This window comes from Nesoenas mayeri, assembly GCF_963082525.1.
Source record: "Nesoenas mayeri genome assembly, chromosome: 1".
Lineage (NCBI taxonomy): Eukaryota > Metazoa > Chordata > Aves > Columbiformes > Columbidae > Nesoenas > Nesoenas mayeri.
The window spans coordinates 208,932,968-208,951,704 of NC_137541.1; the positions used below are offsets into that span (position 1 = coordinate 208,932,968).

Consider the following 18,737-nt stretch of genomic DNA (forward strand, 5'->3'; position numbering starts at 1 on the left):
TCCTTAGACAGCAACGTGGCAAAAAACCCAGATGGTAGAATAGAAATGAACGTGATTGCTTAGACAAAACCCCAGATCCATGCATCATTTACCATCCATCAGTGCCCACTGCAAGCGCTGGGGAGCAAAAGACATAATTACTCAAAGTCTCGGTATTTCCCACAGAGGTGTGTGGGCTGGTTGTACCTTTTGAGGACAGAAAGCCTCATGTTTGCACTTAGACCTGAGCACCACGTTTTCCCAGAAAATCCCCTTCCTTCAAGGAACTACAGGCGGCTTTGAGAACTGCACGACAACACACGTAAAACACTCTAGGAAAGGATAAGGAACGGCTAAGCTGTTCATACAAACAGCAGAAGAGATTAAAGATGAAAGGAAATATTTAGTCACCTTTTGGGAACAGCTCGTGTGAAAATATTTAACGGGCAGGTCTTTTATGCACTAGCACAGCGTTCTAACTAAGCTTAAATAGGCAGGAGCAATATAGTACAGCTGGCCAGAGTGTGAATACCGTAATGGGAGAATTAAAAGCTTTCCTTCTCATTTGCTCACGCAGCTCAGATGGTAGCTAATCATGTGCTCTAATTTTAACAACTGAATTGGGAAATGTACCAAAAATAATGCAGCTTGTGATAAGAACAGGGGTGGCAAATTCTGTCCCTGGGACTGAATGACGAAGAAACAATTCACCTGCCCTTTCCTGTAAATCAGCCTTAGTCGTCTTGAGCTGCCTGATAAGACCCATATTTAAGTGGAAATTTAATCTGAAATCCGTTTTGATCATTTCTTTGAGTGCCACCAGAAAAGTAAAAGCTACTCAGTCTATTTAATCACCCATTAGAAACCTGTGAGTGTTTAAGAGCGCCGTGTTAGAAAGGGCCAGGGTGTACAGTGGGATGTGTGTTGTAAAGCTATTTAAATTATATGGTTCCCATCTATCTTTAAACTGGCAGCTAAATGGAAGCTGCAGATTTGAGAGTTCCTGGCTTCTGGTTCCCTGTCAGAAATAATTAAACTACATTTTAGGGAGACTGTCCTAAGCAGTTTGCTTCACGATGTTTTTCACAGCTGAGGGTCTTTATCCCAGCTCTTGAGGCCTGCAAGCACAAACCGCCTTATATATCCATTATATAGGAATTAGACATTCGTTACCTGCAGCCTGCACCTCTGGTGGGTGGTGGTACAACTGGGGTCTCAGCTGGATGGGGAATGAAACCCAAAATGTTCCCCATGTTCTGGATTAGCCTGAGATCGGTTTGGTTCAGATCCTGCAGTGCACATACAGAACTGTTCCCTGGCAGCGTGTTGTCTGGGAAGTATTTCAGTCAAAATGCAAATGTCCCAGTGGGTTTTCCATCCCTTTTCGTAGAAATGACTCCACAGAGATTTTGCCTTTCAGAAAGTGCTTTTTTTTTCTTCCTCTCTTCACCATTTTTGAATGTCACTCCATTATCCTAGTTCCACACCTTTGAATAACTCCGAGAAGACTTCTGACTATCACTCAAAATAGCTTCCTTTTGTCCCTATGTTTTTTTCCTGCACCACCAAACAGCAGATATCTGACTTACTGTCATTTCCCTGACTTATCGATGGGACACAAGACCAGGTGTTAGGACACGTTGGATGTCCTGTCCCTCTCACATTGTTCACACATACCTGTAGATCCACCACTTCTTTATGCCTTCATTGCTTTATCTGTGAAAACAGAAGTAACATCTTAACGTCAGAAAATAACCACACGTAGTCAGACTCATTTATATTCTCAAACCAAAGAGAAAATATTAAGTAAATAACAGTAAAGTCCTTAAGATGTTCACATGGACTTTGGAGCCACAAGGAGCCAAGTCCTCCAAGATGCCAGTTTTCCCATCCATTGCTGGAGATATTTGTGTCTTTGGAATTTCAGAGCTTCACAGTCAGCAGTGGAAATTATTCACAGTGCATGTCATTGGGCTTTAGAATACTGGTGCTATCCCCAATTAGAGATGGGACCCTGAATCTCAAATGTGGGGAACGGAACCTAATGAAGATGTGAAGTAACCAAGCTGGCATTCTCTGGATTGCTTGGTGAACTGGGAATGGGAAGAATTACATGTTATTTAGTATTCTGAGGTGCAAAGTTCAACACGGATGAATAAAGAATGTAAAGCAATAACCAGAGCAACCCTATGGTGAAAGGCTGCTGGAGGCACCAAAGGCCACGACGAGACTTTTCCAGTTGGGGTTTAAACATAATACCTGCAGTCTCAGACTTTGTGCTTTCTTGATGTGTTTCTTCTCAGCTTGCTGAAATTTTAGTACCATAAATCTAGCTTTTTGGGTTTTATCTGTTGTTTCCCCCAGACTTTATAGATCAGGTCAGCCAAGGAGAGACTTTTTTTATACTTCTACTGCAGCTCTATAGCTCCATTACCTAACTTGCAGCCCTATGTGTTCACATACCATCCTGACCAGCCCACACTCCATTCCAGTGCTGTCTGGCAATTGGGGAAAGGTGTAGAAAACGCACACGTCTGGGCTCTAACCCTTTAGCGAGTCGATAATTACCCATCCCTTATGTTCATAATGGGCACTGCGATAGGAGTTTACCTCCCTCGCATCTAGGAGCTGTGAAAATCTGTGTCTCAATGCCAGATGCGGCGTAAAATCTTCTGATAGCAACTCAAGAGTCCTTTCTTAGCCATGTGTTAAGTGATAGTGTAACTTCTACTGACTTCCAATAAAGTTTACATTAGATTCTGCGACATTTAGGGAGCCAGTGGTGTGTGCACGAGGTGCCCAAATTTGATTCTAAATGGGACAGACAAGTTCCTGAGTGTCTTAAGCATATTTGTAGTTCAAAGTTCTCTCATTAGAGATTTAAATCTGTAAGACTAAAAGTTGGAGAGAGTTTGGAGACATCTGAGATGCTGCAGCGATAGGAGTTCAACTGGAAACCGTTCCACCACCCTGAGTTGTATAGTGAGCAGGAGCCAGATGTTGTGTTCTTGTTGTACTTGGAAAACAAGGTATTTTCTAGACTTAGGAAGCATTATTATTATTACTATCGTAGTTATCACTGCCTAAAGAACTCTCTGATCCTTGGAAACAAGGTGTAAGGGGCTGAAGACCTTCCAGCTCTCTCCAATGGAGCTGAAGTGGATGTTCCAGCCCCGAATCAGGAGTGTGTCAAAAGTCCCCGAAGAGCCTAAGCTTCCTCTTACCAGCAGTATTAATTAGCAAAAGACTAAAGCCCAGTTAAGCAAGGCTGAATTTCAGTCAGGTGTGATGTTAATGCGGGTTGAGTGGGTTTGAATATTTTATGTGCAGCCGGTGGCCCGAAGTAAATGTCTTGTATAATACCAGTCGCATCAGAAGCCTTGAGGACTGAATCCTGCCCTTAAAATGGTCAGAGGCACAAAGAGAGGCACTGGGAATGGGCTGGTGCCTGAGATACCCATTCTGGGGTACGAATTTGGGGGAACGGGGAGAAAATGTGCTATAAAACGGCTCAGTCAAGCAGAGGACTTGAGTCCCAAACATTTGGGAACGTTTAATTGAATTTAGGTGCACCAAGGCAGGAAGGGAAGGGGGGAAAACCTGAAATACAGCCCAAATTGCTGCTCCTCTGATGGCGGAAAGTGTGGTTATGGGTTATAGGAGATTGAAAGGGAATAGTGAGGTGATGAGCCTGGAGAAGAAGAAATAGATTCATTTCATTTCAACTGCAATATAGCACCACGTCACTATTTGTTTTATTTTTATCTTGAAATCAGTCCTATGTAGTGGTGGTGGTTAAAGGCACTTTAACACCTGACTCGTGGGTACCTGTTCTCTACAAAGTCTCAGTTTTTTCAGACAAATATAGTACAGATGAAAACATGAAATCTCCCAAATTCATGCCAAGGGCATGCCAGATTTTAGCCAAAATCTCACTGCTGGGCTAAAATATTATATATATCTGTGTCATCATTCCTACTGGGGCTCATGGAGGGTGGGAATACAGCACCTCTGAAAAGCCAATGTCCTTTAGGCCTTCTCTTTTTTTGGCAGTAAGTACCGAAATGCCCAGCCTTGACTCCATGTTTCCATTAACTCCAATGAGACGTGTCAACAAGCACCATCCTATAAACTCCAGCTTGTGTAGCTCACAAAAAGAACCTGGTGGTACTTCTGAATGCTGATTTTTAGGGGGTGGTAGGAGAACAGAGACAGAGCAGATGCACAGACTCAGTAGAAATAGAAATATTTTATATTACTTTAAAAAAAAAAGGTTTTAACGAATTCCATCCCCAAAACCATGGGTTAACAAGCTATAATCAGGCTTCACCAGCGCTTAACTTTAGCATCAGTAGTTTATCAGCACATTATTTCCTCGCTTAGCCAGATTTTAATTAAACCTGACTTTTGTTCTGTTTATTGGAAGAGCCTTCCCCTTCGGATTTGCTGTTCACAAAAGCTCAAGGAGTGCAAGAGAATTAGAAAGCAAATAGGAGGCTCAGTCACAGCAGACCCCTGCAATCCGTGTCCGTCTCTTTTTTTTTTTGTAATATACTTATTAGATTCTTATTGTCAGGAAGGATTAGCCTTACGAGCTCCAGGAATTCCTTTCATTGCCCCGTAAGGAGAGGTAGTGAAGTGTGGCTGCTTTTCTTAACAATAACACCCTGGATGTTTTCTCTCTCCCTTCTCTACACCCACGTCCCCTCCTCTCTGTTCTCTCCTCTCCCACAGAGATTTGTGCAGCCGACTGCGGAGGACACGGCGTCTGCGTCGGGGGCACCTGCCGCTGCGAGGAGGGATGGATGGGCACAGCCTGTGATCAGCGAGCGTGTCACCCGCGCTGCAACGAGCACGGGACGTGCCGGGACGGCAAGTGTGAATGCAGCCCGGGCTGGAACGGAGAGCACTGCACCATTGGTAGGGAAAAAGAAAAACTGGCTACTTTTCCGAGAGTAATTGATGATCAGGAGAGGAGGAAAGGCGCATGCTTAACTGAATATGTGTGACTTAGTGTAGCATGAGCACCTTTGTTCTTGGATTTCGAGTTCTGACATCATACATTTTCATGTGGGAGCAAGACAAAATGTCCTTTCATTTGTTGATGACATGGCTATAGATATTTTTTATTATCAGACGTGAAGTGCACCTATGCGGTGTTTGATCTTATAGAGACAAGCTGTCTAGATGCTTTTAAAAACATCCTACTTTGCCTCTCTCAAAAGGTCTTTCTGTGGCCTCCAAGACTTCTCTCTGTTCACATCGACAGCATTTTCAAAAACACGCATCTGACTGAAAGTTTTCTTTCCTTTTATTTGCTCCATTATTTGCACGGCCGCTTTGCTCGCCAGTATAAAAGAGGAAACCACAGTCATGTTACTTCTGGCTGATATTTTACACTGTCTTGCTTATCCCTTGTCTGCTCTGCTGCATTTCTGTCCATTTCACTTCCCTCTCTCTCTGGTTCTGTATTCCTCATACACCTGACACTTACATTTAGCTCTCAGTGTCATATCATTATTATTACTAATAAGATGCCACCACTATGCTGAAATCATGTAAAGACGTGAAGTTCCCATGTTAAGCAGTTTGCAGCATCATTAAAGAACTGGCTTGGCTTTACCTTCCTCCTTCATCTCACTCAACTCCTTGATGCATTTTCCCTTCTTCCTTTTTTTATGACTGTTCAACCACTTTAGTCCCCATTCCGTAGTCCTGCTATAAACCAGTAGTATTAAAACTCCCCAGTTGCCATTAATTATACATTAACAGAAAACTAAATTAGTGAATCCAGTTCTGCTCTCAATAGTACCTATCTGAACCTGAAAAAATTCAGGTGACTTTACAAGAGTTATTTATTCCAGAGTGAGAATTCTCCTCCAGACTTTTTATTTTAATCAGCTTCCTTTAAATATAAGAAAATTTAACCCTTTGTTGCTTTCATTATGCTGTGATACATATATTAATAAATTACACCACATCAAAATTAACCCCTAGCAATATCTAGGCAAACGTCAGCATAGTTATCTGTGTGGAATATTAACTTAGTTATATGTAGACATCATGTTTTTTGGCTTGAACACCAGGTAAATTTGCCCATGCAAAGACAGATGGGAAATGAAGCCTGATCACAATATTTTAATTCCAACACTAGGCTGATGTTACAAACCATATCTGTGGCTCATTTCTACTTCTCATTTATTAATATTTATGCTAATGCCATCCTACCAAATTATGGTCTCCACATGCATCCTCTAATGAAAAATATCTGGCTCTTAAAACTTCCTCGGTCTCATTAGATATTACATTCTACTTTCTTTTCTATGTACCTAACAGATTTCATTTATTTTCATGACAAGAGATTAAAAAAAACCCCTTTCTTAAATGACGTTAAAATGAAAAGAGAGCAGTCCTGTGTTAATTGGAATCCTGTGTTTCTGTAATACTGTTTTATAGCCTTGTGTTCAAGCACTTTGGAAAGCAACACAGATTCATGAAAGAGTTTTAAAATAAAGAAACGATTTTCAGCCAGAAGGCCCCAAATCCAGGGGACAATTTTATATGAAAGTCATTTATGCACCAAAAAAAAATAAATAAATCCTTATTCATACCCTCAGTGCCATTTTATTAGTTCTGCTGCAAAACCAAAATGCCACTAGTTCGCTGTGTGATATTTCTCCACACAGCTGATATGCCCAGACTGTTTTCCAACAGCAAGGTTTTATCTCTCCTGGTAATTAAGTTTACCCCATTATTTGTAGTATTCCTCACTCTTAAGTATAAAGAGCCCCTGTTATCAGGGAACAGGCCGGCACCGCAATGCAGTCAGCAGTGCGGTTTGACTGGTGCACACTATCGTTTTGGGTGGCGCTACCTTCCTGTTGCAGTACGAATCATTCCTTAATACTTAGAGTGCTGGAGCAATCCTATTTCTTTTCACTTCCCACTCACCCCCCCCGCCCCAGCTTCATCTTCTTGCATGGTGATTTAGCAACAAATTTGTATATAGTCTCATGCCTCCGAAGCTATAAACTGTATTTCCTACAGAATATTTCGCTGATAAATGTGTAGAATGTAAAGGAGATTTGGCAAAGTCATAAATATCCAAGAAAATTGAATAGCTTTAGAGGGAGTGATAAGCTAGTTATATTGGCACAGATGAAAGGACATTGACTTGGAATTACATTAAGTATGTGGAAAGCATTCCCCTTGTCCTTGTGTAATTTCCCTGCATGGCAACTTGTTCTGTTGACAGTAATTCCATATCTGTCCGTGTCATGGCCCGGTTTGCTTTAGCACCAACAAGCACAAAACCCCATCGCTGCAGTGACGCTTTAACAGCATCGCCACGTGTGCAGGTAACAGGGTAGAAATGGATGATATGAGCAAAGGACATTTGATCCATTTCCCGTTGAGCATGTTCGAGCGTAAGAAACCCTTTTGTTTTGTAGGTCGTAGGAGGCTCTTTCTTACGATGTTCAAGGGAACTCTGATCCCAGTGGGTTAATTTTGTTTGCTCATACAAAGGGTCGTGTTACCAAATATACCGGCTTGATTGCTCACATTCAGAGATTTCATTAGAGGAACCCCAGTTAATTCCCAACCAGGAAATTGAGGCAGAAGCTTATATTCATCACCCTAATTCAGCAAACTTAGTGCATCCAGGGAAAGAGTAGAACAGAAAGTTGATTATACAACTGCAGGAATCCTGAAACCCAGCAGAATGGTTCAATCGGTTTACTCTGATTTCTTAAAGGAAAAAAAATGACTACAACCATAATGCAAGACTCCTATGATGTGCTCTCCAGCATATTCCAAATTTGCCCCCAGTTAGAAATGTTTTAAGAATTCAAGTTTCTTCTGTTCTGCCCTAAACCGCATCTGGTGAGCATGCTGAGGTTTGGGAGCATTGAATTTGATGGCGAAATAATCCCTCTCACTGTGGGCTCTGAAAGGCCAAATTACAACTTATCTCTATGGTAGGTTAGTCTATGGGATTGATTCACAGAAAATGTCCTGGGTTTAATAAATGACTTCCAGAAATTTCCCAGGCTTCAAATTTAATACAGGCGCTGTCACCTGGATAGTGCCCCAGGTGCTGTGCATCCAGCCCAGAGGTGCAAAAAGGAGATTTCACTCTTCCTATGTGGGCCTTGCACTGAGATTAATTGTATCTGATATGTGAATCTGTACGATGTTTTACTAGCAGCAAGCCTTAATCCTTCCATTCATATTAGGGTTATTCAGAAAAATAATGGCAGAGGGGGCTTCCCGGTGTGGTAGAGTTGGGATGTTTGTCATCGTTGAACAGCCTGGACACAAGACCAAAGCCGTCTCAGAAGCTCAATTGCTGCACCTGAATACCACACTGTCTCTGGAGCTCTGAGGGACCAGCATTTAGCTCTCCAAACACACAACACCCTATCTAGCGGGATTTTCAAAGCACCTCAGTGCCTAATTCCCATTGATCTTTGCAAAAGCTACGTGCTTAACTCCTTTTGAAAACCTGGTCCTGGCACGCACTGGTGCTGTTTGCAATAACAAGTGCCGAGACAGGCAGGCAGACGGACAGACAGGCAGACAGCCCATCCCACACAGGCTTCTGCTTATGGCGCCACGGGGCTGGTTTTTGTTTTACTTAGCAAAACTCTGATTTTTGAGAAATCTGCCCCTCTAAGTTTGCCTTTCATCAGCCTTCTTGCATAAATAATCACATATGTTCTGAATAGCCGGGGCTGCAATCACTGCTTCTCAGTTTCTGCTGGAGCAGCTGGAATCCAGACGAGGCACATTACAGGTGGATCCTGCTCTCCTTACCCTGGCTAACACGTCGCTTGTGCCAGATAAATCCATAAAGCAGCTCGGTCCATGTGCAGCCCAATGTAAAACAATCCCACCGGTGTCTGGTGAAGGTTCCTGCTGCCCTCAGCCCAGCGGAGCAGATCCTCAGCTCAGGTGTGTCCTCAGCCGAAGCTGAGCTGGGTTTGACCCTCTGGCACCGACCCTGCCTGGTTGGGATGGACACCTTTGGACGAGAGAAGGCCACGGTTATTGCAGTCAGTGGAAAAAAATGCCCATGCTGCTTTGTTCTGACATGATTTTGCATCAAGCTGAAGGTAATCTGGCCTTGAGAAGTTTGGCAGCGTATTTGACAGTAAATGTTAAGCACAGATGAACTTCAAAGACAGTCCCCGTGGCATAAACTTGTGCCGTCGCTCGTTCAGCAATGAGCATCCACTTTCTCCTCTCCTTCAAATTTATGTGAGCCCAGTTTAACTGCACAGATTTCACTGAGGCTCTGTTTGCTTCACCCCACAGGGAAGATAAAATGAAGAAAGAATATTTAGAAAATGGAGAAGGAGAATGTGGGGGGAAGACGCCCCGTCCATGCCCCAGCATCTCTCATTTCTCTCTTCCCTCTCAGTGAGCCAAGAGAAATGTTCATGGGATCCTTTCCCAATATGCTTTGGATAAAACAATCCAAGTTAGCTGGGGCTGGTGAAATCAGATGATTTTCAGATTGAGCTCCCCCCATAGCAGATAAGAAGAACCAGTGTCTTCCAGGAGTGACATGGAGTTGAGTGGGTGCCTTTGGGTGCAGAGGACCTTTTCTTCTGAGCACCTACAGAGTTCCTCAGCGTGTCCCACATGCCCACAGGGTGTCCAAGGTCTGTAGATAATAAGGTGATATTTTAAGGCCAAGAAGTAAAACATGGAAATGAAACTCTACGGGTTTAGAGAAGAAAGGTTTGTGCTACCATGGAATAATCCCATAGACGGCTTCCATTGTTTTTCAATTACACGAAAACATTGTCTCATACCTCACATACGGTTGGTGTTGACAACTGCCACCACTGCCATCATCTGCACAGCGACTGCTGCCTGAGTTTAACAGGTTGGGCTGCTCTGGATGTCAAAATCCGAGCAACGCAATCCCAAGCTTCAGCCGTCGACCAAGGGGATGGTGATGCTGTTCCTTCCCATATCGCTGTCCCTACACTGGGCTGATTATTTTATATAATTCCCCATATATTTGACATAAAGCCCCATAGCTGCCCCACACGAGGTTAGCTCTGACCCTCCCAGCCCTCTCTGCTTACTTACAATAGTGCTTCGAGGGATGCATCAGCTTCGCAGGATGGAAAAGTAATTCCTGCAAGGGCTGTGACCTTCCAAGTGGGCAATCGGCATGAACGAACCTGAAGCAAAAACCTAATGAAAGGGTTCCAGGACACAACAGAGAGTGAGATTGCAGGGAGCAGATGAGAGAATGAGGGAGATAATGTGTAAGCAGGTAATGAAAGGCAGAAATGCAAGACTCGGAGCCTCTTATTTGTTAATAAGGACCAGCTGCTGCCAGGACAGAGAGTGCCGCCTGCTGGCGTGTGCAAGGGCTCTCCAAGGCCCTTGGAGTGGCAAAGGACTTCTGTCTTTGCCACTAACCTTCTGTTTGAGCCCAAAAAAATCAATTAGAAGGTGTTTTTCCAAATTAATATTTCATGGGAATTGGGCACATGACTGCTCTCTCTACATCTATAACTTTTTTTTTTTCCTTAGCCCCCCTTGGGATGAGTATATTAATACTTAGTTATCTGTTAGAGCTACCATGAGGTTAATTTAATATTTGTAAAGTAATTTGATCTGGGGCTAGAGGATGCTGTATAAATGCGATGTATTACCTTTAAGAAGATCCAGGGAAAAGCCTCTCCCAGTCTGGTAAAGTCACAGAACTGTGCCTCTTTGTGCAGAAAAATATAAGACAGGTGAGGTGGAGCACTTTCAAATTACTCTGGTTTTCCTGATGAAAACAAAAGCAGTCAGTAAAACAGAGGTAGACTATTGCAAATGAGCAGAGCATTACAATATTCTGCCCTTTATATATATATATATTTATGCATATATATGCCTATATATATAAACACCTAAATATATATATAAAACTTTCCTGTTTCTCTTCCTGATCTTAATGAGCAAAGATGCCTGAACGCAGCCTCCTTGAGCTCTGTGACTGAGGAGGGCTGTGCTCCACCCTTCTCCCTTTTTTTCTCTCCTCATAATCAAGGTTTTTCTTTTCATATCACAGCAAACTCTCCTTTGCCTTTCTAGCACCTGCACAGTCTCGTAGTAAGCCGCAATGCACTTATTCAATCCTACCTTAAATGTCCTGTCTTTTATCTCCCAAGCTCACTATCTGGATAAGGTAGTGAAAGGTATGCTCTTCCTTCCTATTTTTCCTATTGTCTTTGTGTTTCTTTTTAAAAAAAAAATAATAATGCACCGTGAACATACTGTGTTGAGGTTGCATCTCTTCCTCGTTGTCACCAAAGTGCTCCCTAATGTCTGGAAGGGTGAACTTTCCAGTCATTTAGGTAGGAAACCCCTCCGTAAGTTCTGTGACCCCATGTTGACATCGTATCCGTGTTCCTACCCGTCCCCTTGTCCCTGCCCTTCCCTCCCGATCATCTCTCATCCTCACCCCTCCTACCCAGGTAAGGCGAGTCAGGAGGTAACAAAAGGGTCTGTGAATACAGCAGGAGCCATGTACACTGGTGTGTTTTAAATTAAATGTCTATGGTCTGTTTTGTAACAAGCAGGTGAGTGCACTTTCTGTGTGGAGTCTTCGTGGTTTTGACCTATGAGTGCAAAGACATGGGAACTTTGAGTAATAATATATATATATCTATTTTCTTAATGCAAAAACGTTTTTGAAAAGCCTCTGGTTGTATAAATCTGCAAAATCTCTTGAAATTAGTGATGTTGCATTAACGTACACTACGATGAAATCCAAACCTGTGTTCCTATTTCTAAATGTAAAGCAAGTCTAGGACCCAAGTCTTTCTTCACCGAAAAGAAATAACTGTTAACAGAATAGAGGTAACTGCAATCTTAAAAGAATCTCAGTTGTTCATTAATCAGAGCAATGAAGTAAATTAATGTAGGGCTTTTAAATAGAAATAGACAGTTCCACAATGCACTTGGCTTTTTGGAAATATTGAAATAGCACACATCTAGTTAAATACAACAAGCTGACAATAAATATGATTGAGTTGGACACAAATAACTTTCTACATGGCTGACTTGACGCTAACAGGAGCACAGCGCTGACACCGCGCAGCATCATATGTTTGCTGGTTAAACAAACCAAAAAATCAGGTTGAACAAATCAGTTTCTTCCGTAGCATTACCCTCCTTTTCAGGTTGTGAGCAATCAGAAATAACAGCTGGGAGAGGCTGATCAAGAAGGACAGAGATGACAAAAAATTTGCCTGCTGAACAGTTAAAATGAAGGGCACTTGTGATGGGACAAGAAATACAGTTGCCCTATGACTTCACTTCTCTAGATGAATTTACAGTCGAGTATTTCTCTCTTGTTTCTGTTGAAACTTAAAGGCAGGTTTGGCTACAATCACAAATGGAAAAAACTTCAAACAGATGAACAAATATTAATGACAAGGAAACGTCCATAATAAGGAGACGTTTGTCTTCTGTGGGATGCAGCAACTGGTAGCTGTCCTTGGACCCCTGTTTATAGATCAGTGGATTGTTCAGTGGTACTTAGTTTTCTCTCATTGCTTAGCATCAGTAAAACGTGCTTGACTTGGTTTAAATTAGGAGAAAAAAGTGTATCTTCCTTCTTAGATCAAGGGAAGAGGGTCACTTGTGCCTTTACAAAGCAATAGTGGTGACGTCTTTAGAGGAAGATCTGGGCCGTCAATATGGAGTGCAATCAGAAGCTCCTGTTCATGTTCAACATCTCTATGTTTTGCATTGCAAAGCCACAGGGCTCTTCCTTATCATCTCAACATATATTGGAGAAGGCTGGATCAAAAGGCAGCAGATAAGCAGCAAGGGAATAGAAAAGATGGGAAATCAACCTTCACAGCCTGGCTCCAGGGAACCTTCAGTACTAATTTGCCCATTCAGTAGCCCATTTTTTTTTTACTAAGTCTTCTGTAACTGCTGTTTTCCCTCTGGATAGTCTTTTGACTCACCTTTGTGCTCCAGAGTAAAGACACATTATATTTAGTGAATATTTCAGTGGGTAACAAGTTGAGCAACATACTAAGAATAAAAGATTCTCTTACCGTGCATGGCCTCATTTGGAAAGATTAGCGATAGCCAAAACATTAAAAGTACATGTTTTTTACTTGGCTAAGTGCACGATGTGCATTTTTCAAAACTGAATTACCCATGCCCTTTTGGCTTTCTTAATTATTAACATCTTTCTGGTCAGAATCCCTTCCCAGTAATCCTGTGTTGCCAAGGGTGAACCTGATTTACTGCTGAATCTTTCCTACAGCTGTACAATAAACCACTAAGTCAGAGAAGATGCAGAATTGTTTCTAAATTGGAGGACAAATCTCAGTAGCAAACATCAGCATGATTAAAACAAGAAGCTCTAACTAGAATTGGAGTGGAGTCTTCTAAATGAAGGCCTAATTAACACTGGTAATGTTTGAAATGTAAAGAAGTGCCTATTATTAAAGAGGTGTTGGTTTTAGAGAGACATTCTCCATCCAGAATGCCATTGGAGCTGATGATCCATCAACATAATTAATTTCTGTTGTTAGTTATCAATTCTCGCTCTTAAAAAATAACCACACTACCACTGTAGTGAGGCATATAAACAGCTTGTCAGAAATGTAAAGATGCTGAACAACACTTGAATTCAGGGATGGCTGCAAGGTGACTTCTCTGGGCTGCTCCTGAAGTCTGAGAAGTGGTGAGGACCCAAGGTCCGACCACAGTCGATGACCTCGTTTGTTCAGTTATAAGCAATAGGAGCTCTGACAAGTAACGTCTTAATCTTCATTTTACAAGATGCATCTGATTAAAGGTTGGTTTTCAGGACATTTTACTGGATTTCTAATAATTTGCAGGGATCAGCTGATGCTTTGTTCCTCCTCTTTAGTCCTGCAGAACTTCTGCAGGTCACCTACTGATTGTTCTTTCAAGCTCCAGGTGTTCGCATCCTCACATCTTGCATTCAGCTGTGTCCTCCCCATTTCAGAGCTCAATCCCTATCTACTGGGACTTGTTAGAACATCCATCAGGATTTTCCTACTGACAATGGAGGATAGATAATCACCTTTAAAGTCCAATTTTAAGTGGCAATGAGGCTTGGCTTGAAGAGAAATCCCATTGAACATTGTTTAGAGCTGGATGAATTAGAGAAGGCCTTAACTGCACGGATCATTAAGAACAGATTATTTTACCAACAATCTTAAAATGTAAGGGTAATTTCCTACTCTGGTGACAGTCTCCATTGACCCCAAGCTGAGAGAGTTGGGCTTATTCAGCTTGCAGAAGAGAAGGCTACAGAGGGAATTTACTGCGGCCTTTCAACACTTAAAGGGAGATTATAAGAAAGATGTGGACGGACTTTTTAGTAGGGCCTGTAGTGATGGGACAAGGGGTGATGGTTTTAAACTAAAAGAGGGGAGAGTCAGATTAGATATAGGGGAGAAATTCTTCCCAGTGGAGGTGGAACAGGTGGCCCAAAGAAGCTGTGGATTCCCCATCCCTGGAAACATTCAGGGTCAGGTTGGTTGGGGCTTTGAGCCACCTGGTCTAGTGGAAGGTGTCCCTGCCCATGGCAGGTGGGTTGGACTGGATGGTCTTTAAGGTCCCTTCTAACCAAAACTATTCTACAATTCTATGATTGTATGACTCTGATACTCTTTTCTTCTCTTGAACATCCCACAGAACCATCATCTTTCATCAGAGCTTTCATGTGCCTCAGCTGGAAACTCACATAAAGTGGTGTGTGTCCCCAGCCTCAAAAAACCCTATTCATATATTTAATTCTCTTTGTCACCCGAATACTGTTAACAAACATAAACAAGATCAATGGACTATTGGTGACTCTAGCAAAGAGAAATCAGAGCTGCAAGGTTATGGTGGTGTACATCTGTGGGGATTAAGCCATCCCGCTGTGTTGATATTCAGAAGCACTTTGGAGCCAAGATGATCTTGTTGCTTTATTCCCCAGCATGGGGGAGATGAGAGGATAAAGTTTATTTTTATCATCTTTTTGTCAAGTGCTTTGAAGTGCACTGTTAGTGGAATGGGCAATACTGTGTGTGTTCCTGTCTCTGTGGTGTTAGTGATGGTCAAGTCTTCATGTAGCAAACCAGTTCAGAAATTGTAGTACTTACAGGTCCATTCTTCTAGATATATTGGCCTACACGTCCATGTTATCTTCTGACTTTCTGAAGGTACAAGTCCTCTGACAGCTGCTCTTTAATTGTTCTGTTTTCTGTCAGTGGTTTCCTTCCTAATATCTGATAACTGCCTGCTCTCCTACCAAACCCCTGGCACAGGAGAGCTGCAATTTAATCCTAACAGCACTGATACTTTGCTGTACCTTGTAATATGATGGTTAATATGTTAAAACTTTTATGTCCGTGAGTCTGTGAAGAAGAGTTTATCTCATTACGAAACAGTTCTCTCTGATTTCTTCAAAGGGTTTTATCTCACCAGGAACTGGAGATGACTCTCCCCTTGGTGGGAAGGGATGAACTTACTTTCTAGACTTTAAAGATGCCAAGACAGTGGAGTATGAAATTACAGGTGGGAGTTATTCTACTTGAAGTATCTACAGCACAGATGCTTATCTTTCATCTGGTCACCCTGGATTCCCTTAATAATCAAGAAGAGGAATAGATGCTGTGGGAAGGCATAATATCCTTAAATACTTTCTTCTGTCTGTCCTTTCCTGACTGATGCTTTTCCTCTGTCTGCTTTCTGAGGGGCTCAACTTAGTTTCTCTGGATCAAAAAGATTCAGGGGAAAACCTGCAAGTCCCTTCGAATACACATTTCCTATAGACAATGAATTGCATGTGAAATTCAAAGACATAGGACTGAAAGGAGTCTCCTCAGGTAGAGTCCAGTCTTCTACTGTCAAGGGCAAGGACATTGTGTAAAACTTTATCTAAATTTACCAAGCTCTTTGGATAGATCAGCGAGACTTCATTTCCTTAATACTCATAGTGGGAGGCTACTCCAAAACTTCATTCATTTGATCCTGGCAAATGATTTTTTTTTCTTTCTAATTTCCAGCAAGAATTTATTTGTGCTTGGTTTATGTCTATTTGTTCTTACATCATCATTATTCTCTTTAGCTTAAATGGCTGTTTTCCCTTCTCACCATTTATCTGTTTCATGAATTTGTGGAAAACAATCGTAATGTTTTCAGCCTTTGCTGTGCTAGAGTAGACAAGTCAAGCTCTTCTCATTTCCTCAGATGCAGAAGGTGCCTCATCCAAATTATATCAGGTATTTTCTGCCACAATGAATTCCCCCTTTCCTAAGCCTGGGAGAGCAGAGCACATGCAGTTCCATATGAGCTCCTAATTTTTACAGTTACATTAGTTTTTCCTTATATTTGACAGATGCTCTTCATCTGAAGATCATTTGCTTTTCTCAGTCTCAGAGCAAATGATCAATCACTACAGTATCTTTGCTGTCTAATAATGTTAGATATTTGCTTTTGAGGTCTTAGTTCCAAATACTGTGTAATGCAAAATATTGAAACAAAACCGATAAAATGGAATCCTTCTTTTCCCTCTGAATTTTCATCATGTGAAACCTCATAGGCCTAACTTAAACCATTTCCAGGATTCAGATTTGTTCCTACATGGCTTGGAACCAAATCATGAGACTTTTTGTCTTTAGCTCCCAGCAAAAACCTCTAAAATCTGTCTTCTTCCCATTGTAGAAAATAAGAGTCTGCTCCAGGAATTAAACACTACTTGTTGGGTTAAAGATCTAGTGGCATCTAACCCTTCTTCTCTCATCCTTCTATAGTGGTGTCTTCAGCTTCTCATGACCCAACTCTTTTTGGTACAGCACCTTTGCAAGGAGTCTCTTCTCATCCTCTGCAACTGCAGGATGGAAAATGCTTCTTAGGATGGAGAAAACCATCTGAGAGTTTAAATAGTAAAAACATGAGGTGTGATCAGTGTTGATGCCCCAACCAAGCTCTAACAGAGCCATGCAGAATACACAGAGATTTCTTCAAAGGTTTCTCACCTGGACAAATTTAGGCAGATTTATAAAAAAGGATTAAAAGTTGTATCTCTCCCATCAGGATGGTCCCATCCAAAGTGAATTCATCTACTCTAAAGTGGGATAATCTACCTAGCTAAGTAACTTTAGCAGGTTATTTTAACAATGCGCTTCTCTCATTCTGCAAATGCTTTCTGCTTATACTGAAAATAAGCAAAGGGAACAAACATAAACTAGCTCTAGAATGGAAAAAAAAATCAAAATAAATGGTTAAAAATTTGACACTGCTGTAAGTAATTGAAGGATGGTTATTAAAATGGAGAATTTCAAGTACTCCTGCCTATAAATAAGTCTTCTGTGCTATAAAAATACTAATATAGTGTATAAATAACAAAATACACACACATACACAAACATACTCACACATTATATGCCCCCCTCAGAATACACATTTTGAAAGACTGAAATATAACATATGTCTGTAAATGAAAAATTTATTTAAGGTCCTTTAAAAGGACTTTTTCTTACCTCCCTTTGTTGCTTTTTTTTTTCCCTTTTTGCCCCTGTAAACCTCTCACTTGTTAGAAAAACAATCCTAGAAAATAAGTTAAATTCACCATTAAGAAGTTCTTTAGTTAAAAGGCATTTCTGGACAATCTTTCCCCAGCACAGGACACATGATGATGTGATGTGCTCCACATGCTGTCTCAACATTTCTTCACTCGTGCATCATACGGTCAACCAGATGTTGCAATGACACAGACCTTTCAGGTCTCTTTGCCATCGTGTTGTCACCCTTTAGGACAGGATAAGACCTCAGGGGAGACCTTCTCGCTCTCTACAGCTGCCTGAAAGGAGGTTGGAGCATGGAGGGTGTTGGTCTCTTCTCCCAAGTAGCAAGTGATAGAACGAGAGGAAATGGCCTCAAGTTGCACCAGGGGAGGTTTAGATTCAATATTGGGAGTAATTTCTTCCTGGAAAGGGTTGTCAGGCATTGGAACAGGCTGCCAAGGGCAGTGGTGGAGTCACCATCCCTAGACAGGTTGAACAGACACGTACATGAGGTTCTCAGGGACATGGTTTAGTGCCTGTGTTGAGGTAACGGTTGGACTCGCTGGTCTTGAGGGTCTTTTCCAACCAAAGTGATTCTCTGATTCTATGATTCTCAGTCTGTGATGTGCACACAGTGTCACACACAAACCTGTCTTGCAAAGCTGAGGGCCTGAAAAAACCCAAAACTATATGGCAGGACTGCATAACAGATGTATAAATAGAGAGAGCTTTAAAACAGGGCTCAGGAAGACTGAATTGTGCTCCTGGTATAATCAGTCCTGCTGAGTGACCTTGACAGTCACTTCAGTCCCTTGTACTTCAGTTTCCTAAGCTGTAAAATGTGGCTTACATTTCTGACTGCTTCTTGGTAAAGATTTTTGAGCTCTGCAGGTAAAAAGCCCCCAGAACCATGTGAGCTGAGCAGCCTCGCTCATACCACTGCTTACTGTGGAAATTACTCTGCTATTTTCTTGGGGGACGGAATAAAAGGATGGAGATCTCAGCAAGAGGTCACCAGATGAGAAAATCAAACCCTAGTGAGAGACTGGGAGCTTGGTGTTCATCCTCCCTAAGTTTTATCACCTCTCTGTAGTCAACGGGGAGAAATGGGTGTTTCCAGGGAGGTTTTCAGCTCATTACGATGGGTATCTAAGACACAGGAGGGAATTCATCCCATGGGACAGTTCTCTGCTG

The 18,737-nt window shown here is 41.9% G+C and overlaps 1 protein-coding gene across 3 annotated transcripts in view; it reads left to right on the top strand.

The window, feature by feature from the left end:
- The window catches only part of TENM4 (teneurin transmembrane protein 4), a gene marked incomplete at both ends in the record, with an annotated part of 380,135 nt that overhangs the window by 243,345 nt on the left and 118,053 nt on the right, over positions 1-18,737 (top strand). For 2 of the 3 annotated variants that reach the window (XM_080355605.1, XM_080355607.1), the window contains 2 exons: positions 4,714-4,899; positions 11,163-11,189. In XM_080355605.1, the coding sequence (XP_080211731.1) occupies positions 4,714-4,899; positions 11,163-11,189 (213 nt within the window). The remainder of the gene's footprint in view (positions 1-4,713; positions 4,900-11,162; positions 11,190-18,737) is intronic. The other variant, XM_080355606.1, reaches the window with a different exon arrangement.